Source organism: Nanorana parkeri, unplaced genomic scaffold (genome assembly GCF_000935625.1).
Source record: "Nanorana parkeri isolate BGI_ZX_2015 unplaced genomic scaffold, ASM93562v1 scaffold2110, whole genome shotgun sequence".
Classification (NCBI taxonomy): domain Eukaryota; kingdom Metazoa; phylum Chordata; class Amphibia; order Anura; family Dicroglossidae; genus Nanorana; species Nanorana parkeri.
Genome location: NW_017308378.1, coordinates 170,900 through 186,008, shown reverse-complemented (window position 1 = coordinate 186,008; position 15,109 = coordinate 170,900). Strand labels below are relative to the sequence as shown.

The 15,109-nt window shown below is 44.0% G+C and overlaps 1 protein-coding gene across 1 annotated transcript; it reads right to left on the bottom strand.

The window, feature by feature from the left end:
* Positions 1-1,404: 1,404 nt before the first annotated feature.
* On the bottom strand, positions 1,405-9,463 carry FOXR1 (forkhead box R1). Its single transcript, XM_018572697.1, has 6 exons — positions 9,343-9,463; positions 7,812-7,901; positions 6,203-6,249; positions 5,839-6,047; positions 2,688-2,920; positions 1,405-1,433 (listed from the first exon to the last, which is right to left on the bottom strand). Exons 1-6 carry the CDS (start codon positions 9,461-9,463, stop codon positions 1,405-1,407), a joined length of 729 nt encoding a protein of 242 aa, XP_018428199.1.
* Between the last annotated feature and the right edge of the window lie 5,646 nt (positions 9,464-15,109).

Below are 15,109 nucleotides of genomic sequence, written 5' to 3'. Positions count from 1 at the left end.
AGGGAGCTGCCTGCCGGGCGGGAGGGAGCTGCGTGCCGGGCGGGAGGGAGCTGCGGCTAGCGCTCTGATGCAGTCCAGGGAGCCGCTCTGGGTGCTCTGTCAGCCGATCCGAACTTCGTGGTCAGGATGATAAAGAGCCGCTCGGCTCAGTAATGATTTGGAGCAGGTCAGGGATTTCTGTAATATGAGATCTACCACCGAACTAGGTCTTATTTTCGGGGTAGGTCTTATATTACAGAAATCCCTGACGATAGTGCTAGGTCTTATTTTCGGGGTAGGTCTTACTTTCGGGGAAACACGGTAGCACACACACAAGGTTGAATCTATAGGATCCTGCAAGGGAAAGGAGCCACCCTAAAACAGGAAGTCAGGACTAGTGCTCAGGGGACCAACTGATTCTGCCGTAAACAAACTTTTAAACATCAAGGAGCAGCATACATTGTAAGTGATATCAGTATTTGAAATAGCTTAAAAGGAGAACTATGAGGTGGGTGATTTTCACTCAACCTCATAGTTCTAGCCGACCTGTGACAATGAAACAGTCACAGGTCGGCTCAATAGATCGGGAAGTGAGCGAACACATTACGTCGCTCGCTCACTTCTCGATCATGTCCCTGCAGAGAGCCCCCCTCCCCTGTCCGATCCTCTAGCGCTGACTGGAGGAACGAACAGGGGAGGGGCGGGTACAGCTGGCTCTGCCTCTAGATAGGCAGAGCCAGCTGTCAATCACGCAGCTGGGTGGATCTCGACAGTAATGTCGGGATCCGTCCCGGCTGCGGCGGTCTCAGTATACTGCGAGCTATAGCTCGCGGTATACTGAGATTTGGGTGCTAGTTTATGTCCGCCCGTGACCCTGAAGAGAACTATGGGGAAAAACACTGACCCCATAGTTCTCCTTTAACATTTTGATTTTATTATCACTTTAAATTCTCTGTAGAGGATTGTTATTTATATATAAAGAGTTTTGTGAATGAATCCAACATCCAATGTTTCATGGGTTCATTGTAATTTTATTTCTGCATCTCATATAATGGTTATTACAAACAGTATTTATGGAAAGTCATCTATACGTATCCTATGAATAAGACACAGTCCTTAGTTTGTTTTTTTAGCCCCCTACATGTTTGCCAGATGGCAAAAGCTCTGTCTAGGGAGTCTTGGCCCCGATACAGCAAGACATACATCATAAATAAGTTATAGATAAAGTAGATCATTCAATCATATTAGAAATATTACTTTCCAGGTTAATGCGATACAACAATAACATTAGCACCAAAATATGTACATTTTTTTATCCTTAAATTCAGGATTACATGAAAACAATCAATCATTCTTAGAAGGTCGGAAAAGGAAAATAAATGTTCTTCAGGAAACAAAAAAAGAAAGGACAATTGGCTGAATTCTTCACATCCCAAACATCAACTCCATGAGTGCTGGAAATGTAAACACCATTATCACTCAGTACTGTAATACTTTACATGTATAATATGTATCAGACTTACTATCAATTGAAACTCATGGACAGTCTATACTTGGGGTGTACAGCATAGCAGGGCCTGACAACTGAAAATTTTGGGCTTATTTCATATTAAAAAAAAAAAAGGTTTCTTGCTAGTAGTATTTTAACTGTAAACAGCAACTTTGGCTGAGGATAAGGGTTGAGTTGGATTCAATGGTTTGCGACTGAGGGATGTACACTAGTTTAAAAAAAACTGTTTTGTGTATAGATGTAAATGTAAAAATTGTTCTGGTCCATAAGGTGTATACAGGTGCAAGAGCTGAACTGTTGGGAGCACTAGGTAGAATTACTGGACACGCAGTGTTTGACCCAATATTGGTTTTAAAGTAGAATTGTGGCCAGGCTATTGATGTTCCCATATTTACATTATTCTTAACAAGCAGTAAATAAGCTTTAAAAACAAAGCTCTCAGTGATCTCTGTTGCTGCAGGCACTGTGGAAAAAACCCCAAAATTGACAGTAAAAACATTTTCACCCTTATTTTACTCCTTGCCCCCCAACCAGCCAGTTATGACACAGCAGCCTGGCAGCATTCTAATCAGTGTAGACACAGAGCAGGTACTCTGAATGACTTCAGTGCTTCCCAATAAACTTTGAGGATGAATTGCTTCATGATGGTTTTAACTACATAGGACAGTGTGGGTTTGTAAAGGTTTCAAAATGATTGTTAAGAACAAATCTCTGTCTGAATGTCTTTAGCATGGCCACAGTTCTGCTTTAAGAGCAGATATTTGAAATAATGTTCCAGTTTCTGGTCTACTCAGTAAGGTCAGCTGAAAAGGTTTAAGCTATGAAGAAGACAAAAAGTGAGTTACAGTTATGAACTGGGAGCGTTCCCCAAACTGGGAGGAGAAGAACTGTGCTGTCAACCAGTAAGATAATGGAAAGGGTGAGTAGAGCTCACATATGTCTATAAGCAACTGGGAAACGCATCTTAGGTGTATTTCTGCTGCAGGTCATGTGCTTTAACCTGCTATATTTAGTCATTTTACCTGCTCCATATTTAAAGAAAAGATGTTGTCTCTGATTTGGACTAGATTTTAACCCCTGATTGCATACACGTGGTTCCTACCACATCTACTACCTTCTATTAAAGAATACAGCATATGAACTTGGTATAGTTTCCTTATTGCAGAAAAAGCTGTAAAATATAGTGGGCATATTGTACCTGGTTTGCTCATGCTCCTTCGTAATATACGCAGTAGCTCATCTGATAAGGCTAGCATTTCTGTGCGGAACTTTTTACGACCCTGGCATGTAAGTTTCCACAGGCAGGATCGCCGGTGTCCATCAGCACACACCCACCCTGAAATCTTTTCAAAGCTGCTGCTGAAGCACAAGTTGTGGCGTACAGTATTCTTCCAACCATCTGGGGCAGCGCGAAAAAATGGAAAATGCTCCCTGGAAAAAAAGGGGAAAAAAAGAGAAGACAAATTAAAAAAAACTTGCAGAGGAAAGCTCAGGATAACCCCTCCTCAACATGTCTCATTTTGTTGCTAGTGTCCTAGAAGACTAGACGTCTTTTCTTCAGCTCTGCTGTGTTACTTGTTGCTAGTACCTTTTTTCTTCTTTATTCATTACTGTTGGAGCTTTGTGTGATAGACGTCATCTAGCATGGTCATCTCCAGACTATGAGCAGTGGCGTCACAAGGGGGTGGTAGAATAAGATGCGGCCTGCACCCGTGTATCACCCCCTCTGAAAAGTCGGGCACTCTGTCCTGGACCGAGAGTCCAACAGTTGCAGGAGAGAGAGGTGGGGACCCAGCGGCATACCTTATCTTGCTGGGTGAACATCCCCTCCTCTCTGCCAGCATCCATCACCATGATGGCCGCCGGCGGGTATCACAAAGATGACGCGCATGTGCGATGACGTCAGGGGGCACGTGTGTGATGATGTCACACGCATGCGCAATGACTTTATGACCCAAACCAGCCAGCTATTTATTGACTCCGATTACCACAAGTGTGTTCCCAAACCCCCTCCTGCAGATCCTATATGTGATTTGCCCATGGCCTTAGTAGTTTCTGAGCCATCATCATTCTAAGCAGAGATTCTGATTCGGAGTCATTCCAGTCCTTGACTGATAAGCTTGCCCCAGAGAAGTTGCAGTCTACTGCGATTACTCCCAATTTAAGGTGGACCATTACAGCTCTAACTGTTGCAGTGAGCACCACTGAAACTCTGGGATCAGCCTGATGCTTCTACCAGTGCCATTTGCAGTCTTGGGCCATTTAGAACTGTTAAAGCCAAGACTTTCCTCTTGCATCCACCAGCCTGATAAGCATGTATCCATTTGGTGAGGAATTTGTGCAGAAATAGTCTATTCCCACTGTAGACCTGGCTGTGTCCCACGTAACTAGGTGCTTACTATTTTGGTATAGGGCAGACCCAACCGATAAGTGGTTGGAAGCCCTTTCCAAAGCTCTGTTCTTGCTGGTGGGTCCAGAGGTCTTGCTGGGGTAAAAGAGGTGAACTGGCTACTGTCCTGAGCAGAACGTCAAGATTTAGTCTTGTCAGTCGTATACATTCCAGGCATATCTTTCTGGTTTTGCATAGGGACAAGTTGGCATCGAGGCCCAGGACCTCCTTCTTGCCGAAGGTAGTTTCTGCCCTTCACTTCACCAGGACATTATTCTTCATTCTCTCTGTCCGGCTCCAATTCACCAACAGGACATTTCTCTCCATTGTCTGAATGTAGTTTGGGCTATGAGAGTCTCCCAGCTGTTGCTTCTTTCAGAAAGGCAGATTACATTTTTGTCATCTCAGATGGACCCTGTAAGGATGCACTCCTTCCACCATCTCAAAGTGGCTCATGCAGACAATCATTCAGGCTGGGCATCCCATAAATTAAATACTTTCTTTCCCTCATGGGATGAGAAAGAAAATATATTTTGGACTCACAGTAAAATTATTTGCTTGGAGTAGACAGAGACACGGGTCCCACCCCTCTGTGTTTATGATCATGCTACAAAACTGAGACATGCTTGTCTTGTTGGAAGGATTATCCTGAGCTGGCTTACAGTTCTTTGTTTGCCAGTACCCAATCCTCCTGTAGGCGACAATAAAACCTAGAGGTAACGATTTCCTTTGTCCGAAGAAAATTATTTTATGGCGAGTACAGAATTCCTATTAGTATAATTATAAATCCTATTATATTGTCCAGTGAAGAGGATGATGCTCCTATTTTTGTTCGAGAATAAAGGTTTATTAGGCCGTACATATAGAAACAGAAGAAGCACACGGATCATATACACGATCAGCCATAACATTATGACCAATGTAAAGTGAAGTGAACAACTTTGATTATCTCATTACAATGGCACCTGTAAGTGGGTGGGATATATTAGGCAGCAAGTGAACATTTTGTCCCTGGAGTTGATGCATTGGAAGCAGAAACAAAATGGGCAAGTGTAAGGATTTAAGCGAATGTGACAAAGGGCCAAATTGCAATGGCCAGACGACAGGGGTATAGCAATTCCAAAACTGCAGCTCTTGTGGGAAGTTCCCAGTCTGCAATTGTCACGACCTACCAAAAGTGGTCCAAGGAAGGAAAACCGATGAACTGGCGACAGGGTCATTGGCAGCTAAGGCTCATTGATGCTTGTGGGGAGCGAAGGCTGGCCGCGTAGTCCAATCCAATAGAAGAGCTATTGTAGCTCAAATTGCTAAAAAAGTTAATGCTGGTTCCAAAAGAAAGGTGTTGAACACACACTACATTGCAGTGTGTTGTGTATGGGGCTGCAAAACCGCAGACCGGTAAGGGTACCAATGCTAACCTGTGTCCACTGCCAAGAGCGCCTACAATGGGCACATGAGCATCAGAACTGGACCAAGGAGCAATTGAAGAAGGTGGCCTGGCCTGATAAATCACCTTTTCATTTATATCATGTGGATGACCGGGTGCGTGTTTGTCCCTTATCTGGGGAAGAGATGACACCAGTATGCACTATGGGAAGTTGGCAGAGGCAGTGTGATGCTTTGGCCAACGTTCTGCTGAGAAACCTTGGGTCCTGACATTCATGTGGATGTTACTTTGACACATACCACCTACCTAAACATTTAACTTACAGGACTTAAAAGATCTGCTGCTGACGGCTTGGTGCCAGATACCACAGCATATCTTCAGAGGTCTAGTGGAGTCCATGCCTTGATGGGTCAGGGCTGTTTAAGCAGCAAAAGGGGACCTACTCGATATTAGTCAGGCAGTCATATTATTATGGCTGATCTGTGCATAGAATAGCTTTGTTTTATCATATTCATATCTGACTTGGCATACAGCTTCAGTAACAGAAAAATAACATGCCTGTTATCAGCTCACCTAACAAAGCTGTAAATCTGTTGTACATTTAGACTTCCGTCACTACTGTTCCTTAGTGCCAGAGATATTAAGTTGCAATAATTGATTGGAGGCCGTGGCCAATTTTCGTACTGAGAGAGACTTCTCCGTATGTGTACCTTCCTGCCATAACACCTCGGGATACAGAGTGGAGGAGGTATGGGTGTAGATGGGGGATCATTTTCTGCAATCTGTAGTAGGGAGAACACATGTCATAACAAAATGGTACACATTTCATTTTTTTTTTAAATGCAGTATGTTTGAATTTTTCCACAATGCACCACCATCATCATACCCATGATGTGTTGTAAACAGTTGTTTTCTATGTGACTTAGCTGTGACTTACATTGCCCTGCTGCAGTAAAAGGCAGGTCACTGCTATATGTGTGAATACTAGCACATAAGGCAATGAGGAGAAAAAAAAAAAAAGGGGGGGGGGGGGCAACATTTATCACATCTCTGAAACACACACACACACACACACACACACACACACACACAAAACAATGTTTTATCCCTTTACACAAGCTGCAAGTACAGAAAAATAACTGCTGATATAGAAATATAGTGCCGAACACAGCTCCAAATTTCAAAGCAGGTGGTGCCAGCCCTGCCTACTTAATTTCTGAAGGATTACAAGAAACAGCCACCTCCTCTTCTCCAAACCCTTCCTTGTGCACAGTTCTAGAGCATCAGAAGCTTACAAGATTTCATAAACTGATATAACATAACACTTGAATGGAATATTTAGCAGACCAAAAAGGAGCAAACTAGAAAACAGTATCTCTACAATAGATGTGTATATTCAGTACAAATAATAATGCAATCGGACCTGAAAAGAATTATATAAAATCAATATAATAAGACTTTCTTTTCAATTCTTCAGCAAATATTTTTTTTTCCTGTTGTGCCTCTGGGACAGGCCATGGGGCGCATTGAGTCATTGTGATGAAGACCTCTTTAGAGCACTGGGGCTGGGGGTAGGGATCAGAGGGTGTGCACTTTGTCACTGCCTACTGATGCCATGTAGGTCCACATTTGCCCCTCTTCATAGTGATGTGGACAACACTATGCTGTCAATCAGGATGCCTGGGGCGGGCGGGGGGTGGACCTAGGTCAGGGGTAGGCAACCTCGGCTCTCCAGCTGTGCTGAAACTACAAATCCCATAAGGCATTGCAAGCCACAGGCATGACTCCCAGAGGCAGAAGCATGATGGGATTTGTAGTTTCAGCACAGCTGGAGAGCCAAGGTTGCCTACCCCTGACCTAGGTGGTTCCTGTGCTGAATGGCAATGAGGAGGAGGGTTATCAATAGTGAAAACGTCTGTAAAACTTCCTCCTCAAATGTATAATTGTCTTGAAGTCATAAAGCCCACAGGGGCTGCCAGGGGTTGCAACACTTCAGTGATTTCACTGCATGGTACCTAGCGTTGTCACCTCAATAGGGATTTCTAAATAGTTTTTTTTTTTATGCACATTTTATTTTATCTATAGTAAAACTAGCATTTCTTTTTACCCTTTTTTTTATTTTTCAATCAAATGTGCAAATTACAAGACTGGAATAAAAAACAATAAAAAACAAACATTCCCCAAAAAATATATTTTGACCCCCTAAACCCTCTCCAGTAACCCCTCACCTTTTATATTCTTATCCAAACTGTTTGAATTACACATTCATCCTAAATGATTAAATCTTGTGCAATCTGATTTACCTCAAAACACAGGAACAGCATTCAGGTGAATAGATCTTCATTTGATACCCTAGACCAAAATAAGCACTTAACTCTTTCAGAGTGGGGGTAGTCCCACTGCAAGGGTTCATTTTCTAAACACCCAGCTTTGTTCTTTAAACATATTGCCAATGACATTCTGACTTCAAAAACGAAGTTCTAGCTGTACATATAACCTAGAGAATGTTACTAGCTGAATGGTACAATATTAAGTGGCATGCTCACCCTGTGGAGTTTCTTCCTTGGACATACAGGAAAGCACCCCTAGGCTTTGTTCACGTTTTACTGACAATCGGTCCATCTTCTGTTCAGCGCCTATTCATTAATATAATATACACGTTAAAATGTAGCATTTTCAGCTAATAAAATACACACTTTACATTTTTGCATGTCCAGATAATAGGCCTAAAGCTGGCCATACACCTTACAACCATCGCAAGACTTTTGTCTTGCGATGGTTGTAAGGCAATTAAAAAAACATACGATCTGCCCATCTTGGACAGGCAGATCGTACTTGCGATCATCGCAAGCCCGCCCTGCTGAGGGGCAGGCTTTTGATGACTGCAATGCCGCACGGGGAGTGTGCGTTTCCGCACAACGGCCCTGCGGCATTTGTCTCCCGAGAACGCCACTAACCCGCCGACAATCGTACAATTCTCGGCGGGTTTTCAAGCCTGCTCGGGAGACAAAAGATGGAAGAATCTGTTGCACTTTTTCCAAGTGGCCAAAGAAAATCTGCAGATAATCTATAGGTGTATGGCCAGCTTAAGGCTGGGTTCAAACCTAGATGACAGCTTTTTTGTCAGTACATAGTGAGGGGCGGGCTTCCGATGACCGCAATGCTGAACGGGCAGTGTGCGCTTGAGCACACCGGCCCGTGGGGCAATTATCTTACGATCATGCCACAAACCAGCCGAAAATCGTACGATTCTCGGCTGGTTTTCAAACATGTTCGTAAGACAAAAGTCGTGCGACCGTACAGTAGAAACGGTGGCATGCCCAGTGGCGGATTTGCACCAGGGCCCTTTGTTCCTTAGCTCCGCCACTGGGCATGCCGTTCACACACCTTGCAATTATCGTACGATCACGGGATATCCTGCGATTATCGTACGATCGGAAGGTGTGTGGGCACCGTTAATCAGACCTAAGGTGGCTGGCTGGGGTACAGGAGCAAAACATCACCCCCCAAAAAAATAACCAGCACTCTAGTAAAACTCATAGGCTGCAACACAGGTGGTTGTAATGATGTGACGTCCTCTTCCAAACTGACCACTGTAGCATTGCCAGCCCGCTGTGAGCATACACACATAGGCACAGAATTATATCTACAGTCCAGCCAGCATAGAGAACTAACTATAGGACCTCATCTATCCAGATATGAAAGCAAAGCACACGCACACAACTATTATATATATGTCCATTAATAATTCCAATACTACTTAGCCATTAGTAGTTATGTAGGTAGAGAAAAAAAAAAGTGCATGTCTATCAAATTCAACCCAAACCCATCTCCAACATGCCACCTTGATCCTTGTGTCATTCATGCTGCTTATTATCATTCTGGGTATCAGTACTCAAATGGTATACTCAGACCAAGCTAGGAGCGCTGTCACTATAAAGAAGTTGCTATTAAGCTGAAGGGTTTTAAATGCTCACCAAATCCCTTCCATTACCACCCATATGAACTAGCCCTACGTGATCACAGTACACAGAGGTCATTGATGCTCAAACATTTCTATTATTACACCGTGCTTACCAGCAAAGTACTGATCTATAGTAACACACTGTTTGAGTTCTTGTATCATGTCCCAGTCTTCTAAAGCAGTTGATAAATGAAGATTCTTATACTTGCTCCTGTTAGCTAGGTGTAAATACATTACTCCTGTTGGGTTATCACACAGCAGCCCAATGTTGATTTTCAGCCTTTCATAAACAGGTGGTTTTAATGGTCATTTGTAGTTCCTCCCCTTCAGACTTAAAGTGACACTAAACTGAGGAGTTAAATCTTTAAAATACATTCAAGTAACTTATCTATTATCAAAAATGTATCTTATTTGTGTATCACTTGGCTGTAGATCCTCAAATCATCTCTGAATTGGTGCTGACACTGTCCTTCCTTCTGGAGGGGGGCTACTTTTGTTCCCCATGGTCCCTGTGTGTGTTGTAAAATAGCCACCGCTCCAAGCTCGCTTATCTGATAGACTACAATCAAACTACAAATTAGTAAATCTGAGATTGTAGTCCTGAGGCGTGTTCAGTTTCTTAGCCAATCGCTGAGTCACTGTTCTGGAGCACGTCAGTTTGCTGCAGCGGCCTCACTGAACACTTCGGCTGCACAGTGCTAAGAAAAATGGCAGAGGATAATAATTTTGACTAATACATACCATTTTCCAATGAATATTTAGTGTGCTCGATCACCAAAACATTAAATTGTAGGTCCCCACACTAAATTGATTTCCTCCACCAAGGTTCAGGCACCTTTCCCCAGCTCTGTCAGGTGTGCCCACAGTTAAAATGGCTGTTGGTGCTCTATCCCCACCTCTCTGTCACCCTCAGCACTCTGCAGCTACTTTCACTTCTGCTGTGAGTGCTAAGTAAGCATTGCTGAGCGCTGACTGGCAGCATAGTGTTCAGAGGCGGTTTTCTAACTCAGCACTCGCAGCGGCTGAACAACTGAGCACACCTCAGGAGTGAGCTTAGAGCGATGGCTACTTTACAACACACACTGGGACCATAGGGAACAAAAGTAGCCCCCCTCCAGAAGGAAGGACAGTGTCAGCACCAATTCAGAGAGGATTTGAGAATCTACAGCCGAGTGATACACAAATAAGATACATTTTTATTAATAGATAAGGTACTTGAATGTATTTTTAAGATTTAAAGGAGAACTATGGGGTAAGTGTTTTTCCCCATAGTTCTCCTAAGGGTCACGGGAGGACATAAACTAGCGTCCTCCCGTGACCCAAAGTTCAGTATACCGCGAACTACAGTTCGCGGTATACTGAGACCGCGGCAGCCGGGACAGATCCTGACATCACTGTTGAGATCCACCCAGCTGCATGATTGACAGCTGGCTCTGCCTATCTAGAGGCAGAGCCACCTGTAACCGCCCCCTCCCCCGTCCGTTCCGCCAGTCAGCACTGGAGGATCGGAGAGGGGGGAATCCCTGCAGGGAGCCGTGAGTGACAGTCACTGCTCTCTGCAGGGAGATGATCGAGAAATGAGCGAGCGACGGTATGTGTTCGCTCACTTCCACGATCTATTGAGCCGTCGTGACAGTTGCATTGTCACACGTCGGCTCGAACTATGAGGTTGAGTGATAATCACTCACCTCATAGTTCTCCTTTAGGACCAGTTCACACCATATGCAGTTGTGATGCAGTCCGTTTATTTCAACTGCTGCAATTAAAATACATCTCAATGCTTTCCTATGGGCTTTCTTGTGCCTAATTCACACCATTGCAGTCCGTTCAACTGCAGTCAGAAAAAGTACTGCTTGTCCTATTTTACCTGCATCTAACTGCACTAAACGCATCAAAACGCAGTGCAAACGCAACAGAATGCATACAAAAAAAACAACAGAATTGATTGTGGCATCATCCAGGGACATGCAGGGAAAAAAACGCATCAAAAACGCATCACAAACGTGTCAAAACTCATCAAAACGGATTGCAGTGCAAATGCGCAGACGCACACAGTTGTGATGCAGTTTCTGGTGTGAACTAAGCCTAACTCCTGAGTTTAGTGTCACTTTAAAGGGTCAGTGTGAAATAAACTTTCGCATGGACTTGGCATAAAATCTGAATATAACTCTTGCTAAATTATGTCCGTCATTCAGGAATTATGTGACATTCGTTATTGCTATATAAAGTGATGCCAGTGGTAAAGCCTGATACATATTGCCGCTCACTGAAGGCTGATTCACGCCACATTATTTTGTTCTGCTAAAGGCACAGTATCTGCGTTTACTGCACGGTGTCGCACAGGACAATGCTGCATGCTAGGTGCACTGGTGCGTTTACGTTAATTCTGAATGGTACCCCAAAACACCTCCCAGTAAGCATGCATTGATTGCGCTGCATCCCATGGTACCACGGGATGAGAAAAAAAGTGCACGCATTATTCTTTTTCACCACTTGTCAGTACAATTTATGTTATTGAAGTACAATGCATGCATGTAGGGAGGTGTGTTTGTGTGAATGGTAACTCCCCAGCACACCCAGTGTGCGGTGCATTGCGGTGTATGATAGCGTGTGCTAAATTCATGGATGCCTTTAGTGCAATGCTATGGTGTGAACCAGCCCTAAATAACGGTATGACAAGTTCATTTCAGTAAATATTTAACTTCAGAAACTACATTGGAGTCTGAAATGTAAAAACCACAAGTTACATCTCTTCCCCAACTGCTCATTACCAGACCCTCCGGCCAGGTTCATACCGTTTTCCAGACCAGAACTGGACCAGATCTGGAACACGGTGCATTGCATTTTGCTGCGTTTTTACCACAACTTTACCGCAATTTTGTTGCGTTCCGGCGCTGTTTTTTTTAAAAGCTTAAACAGGGCTTTTAGCTGCGGCCCAGTGCGTTTGCATGTGTTTTTTTATGTGTTTCCATGCGTTCCAGTGCATTCCAGACCAGACAAAATGACACATGCAGTATTTTTCTGGTCTGGTCTGGTCTGGAATGGACTGTGCTGGTGTGAACAGAGCATAGGGATACATTAGGATGCATTTTGGGTCCGGAAACAATCTGGTTTGGTCTGGAGATAATCTGGATGTGGTGTGAATGGTCCCTCCAAAATGATGCACTCCAGCAAGTATGACCCCCCACCCCCCCCCCACACTGCTCCTGATCATCTCTGTCTGATTACACTGACACTCCTGGTTTACAATCACAGACCTAGAAAGCTGAGAATATTTTATTCTGAAAGGTAGAGAGAGGATCAGGAGTCTAGAACCTACTGCAATGAGTCATTTTGAAGGGTCATGCTGTTGTATTTTTTTTGTTCAAACTGCTGGCTGAACAAACAAAAATTGAGGCTTGCTTGGACCGTCTGAAATATACTGGGACCGCTGTTTCCAGAAAGGTTGCTCAGAAAGGCACAGCCAATCATTGCCTTTGCCTCAACCCCTAGCATTGCATAGACCTGGAAACAGCAAACCTGGGACTCTAATAGCCAGTTCACATCACTGCGTTACAGTAAAAGTGTGGGGTTCAGAGCACTGTACTGCACACTAATACGGTACAAAGTACTGCATTGCCCTTTATTCTCAATGGCAGCCTATCGCAGGTGTGCATTGCAGCATCGCACAGCGTGTGGTACCTCAAAAACATGCATTGTGTTGTTGTGTTGTGATAACGTGGGTAACTCAGTCACGTTAGTATAAACACAATGGAACGCCTTGACACATTCCATCGTGTCTTAATATAGGTGAATGTGGTATGGCTGGAGTCCTATACATTATGGCATTGGCAACCAAAGGGTTAAAACAAACTCAAAGCTGCACTGTCCGCCCCAAGCTAGTTTTTGGTTGGCTAGCTCAAACGCACTCCATACCATGTTGTAACCCCTTTTTGCTGCTGTGGACTTTGAAGTTGGCCATTGAAAATATATAATGTTGCTGGGTTTTACGTCATTTTCAGGCCTAAAATGTGGAATATAACATGGGTGCAAAAAATGAAAAAAGGGCCTCAGTCATGAAGGGGTTAAGACTTTTCTTCTTCGGCCCCGTGGACTAAACAAGAAACATTACTTGATTCACCCGTCCATGCTGAAGAGCATGCATGGAGGAATCTGCCTTGTTGGCTATTGTATTCCTGCGCCCGCAGCTGTCAGAATACCTGACAAGTAACTGCAGCTGATTGGCTGCAGTCACTATTCGGCCGACAATTTTCCACCCAACTCCTCCAACAAAAGATAATGGAAAAAAATACCATATTATGGCCACTAGATGGAGCCGAGGATCATAAAGGAATAAATACAACAAGAGGCACAATGTGACAATACTAGAGAATCTTGGAGGGAATCAGCAGATAAATGTAACCATTCATAGTACCGGGATCCCTTGAGATTCCTCTTGTCCTTTAATGTTGTAGAAGCCTCACTTCTTATTCAGGAAGCTTCTTTGGATAGAACGAGTGGTAGGAACACTCATGGGGGATCTGCCTTGACACATTCCATGGTGTTTGAATAAAGGCTACTGAGCTACTGGGGTATGTCCCTGTCACCCAATAAACCTGAGTAACCCATATACAGCAGCTATCACCCAGCAGCCCAATAAACCTGAGTAACCCGTATACAACAGCTATCACCCAGCAGCCCAATAAAACTGAGTAACCCGTATACAGCAGCTATCACCCAGCAGCCCATTAAAACTGAGTAACCCGTATACAGCAGCTATCGCCCAGCAGCCCATTAAAACTGAGTAACCCGTATACAGCGGCTATCACCCAGCAGCCCACTAAAACTGAGTAACCCGTATACAGCAGCTATCACCCAGCAGCCCACTAAAACTGAGTAACCCGTATACAGCAGCTATCACCCAGCAGCCCAATAAACCTGAGTAACCCGTATACGGCAGCTATCGCCCAGCAGCCCAGTTATTGCAGATTCACATTCTCCTCTAGAAGCTGACATCATTCACCTTCTCTGCACCTGAGACACTCATGTGAATGTGACCCAACACATCCCCTCTAGCTACTGTTGGCTCCCATTCCCACAGGGACTTTTTCATGTTTTCCTGCGGCAGGAATGCCAGGTGTGTCCATACTCCCTTCTATGTGGCCACTGTGCCCATTCAAGTTAAAGAAGAACTCTGGGAACACATTTTATTAACCGTTGCAGTGGGGCTACCCAAATGCTCATTTTGGCCTAGGGAGGAAACGAACACAGTTATATTCACCTGATCTTCTGAGCCAGCTTGCTGGAGCCTCTCTCCTCCACCGCTGCAGTGGTCTAATGTCCCATAAATCAGCATGTCCAATGTATAGGATGTGGGGATGCCGGGGGACATTCCATCACTGGAGTGGAGGAGAGAGGCGGGGGAACGTGCTGTCACTTTTGCTATGTTCCTCCCTAGACCAAAATGAGCAGTTAACCCTTTCAGTGTGGTGGTATCCCCACTGCAATGGTTAGTAATCATTTTCCCCAGGGTTCTGCGTTAATACTTGATTGGACCATAATGTTGTCCCAGCAGTTTTTAATCTTATCGATAATTTCTTGTTGGCCAACCTTGAAATAGATAAAACTATCTCTGATTATCTTTATATCAAACAAATAACAAGAACAATATTTCCCCAGAAACGACTGAGCTCAGCTATTTAGCCGGCTCCTATGACCTATAATCCAGATAATCTCCCCGAGACGGAGTGAGAAATAATGGTTACTTTGTCTTAAAGCGCAACTCCAGGCAGAGCTATCTTTTTATAAACCTTTCATTCTCACAGAAAGCTTCTCATTTTTGGTTTTAGCCCTTGTCTTTAACCTCCGCTGAGAGCTCCTGATGTGTATAGTGGGGAGACA

Bases quoted from the DNA above. Each gene is read 5' to 3' on its own strand.
- FOXR1 (XM_018572697.1), bottom strand. From the start codon at position 9,463: ATGTATTTACACCTAGCTAACAGGAGCAAGTATAAGAATCTTCATTTA. The intron at 6,250-7,811 runs GTGAGCATGCCA...CTTATGTGCTAG, and splicing joins CAAGGAAGAAACTCCACAGG to TATTCACACATATAGCAGTG. The intron at 2,921-5,838 runs GTGAGCTGATAA...CTTTTTTTCCAG, and splicing joins CAGATTTACAGCTTTGTTAG to GGAGCATTTTCCATTTTTTC.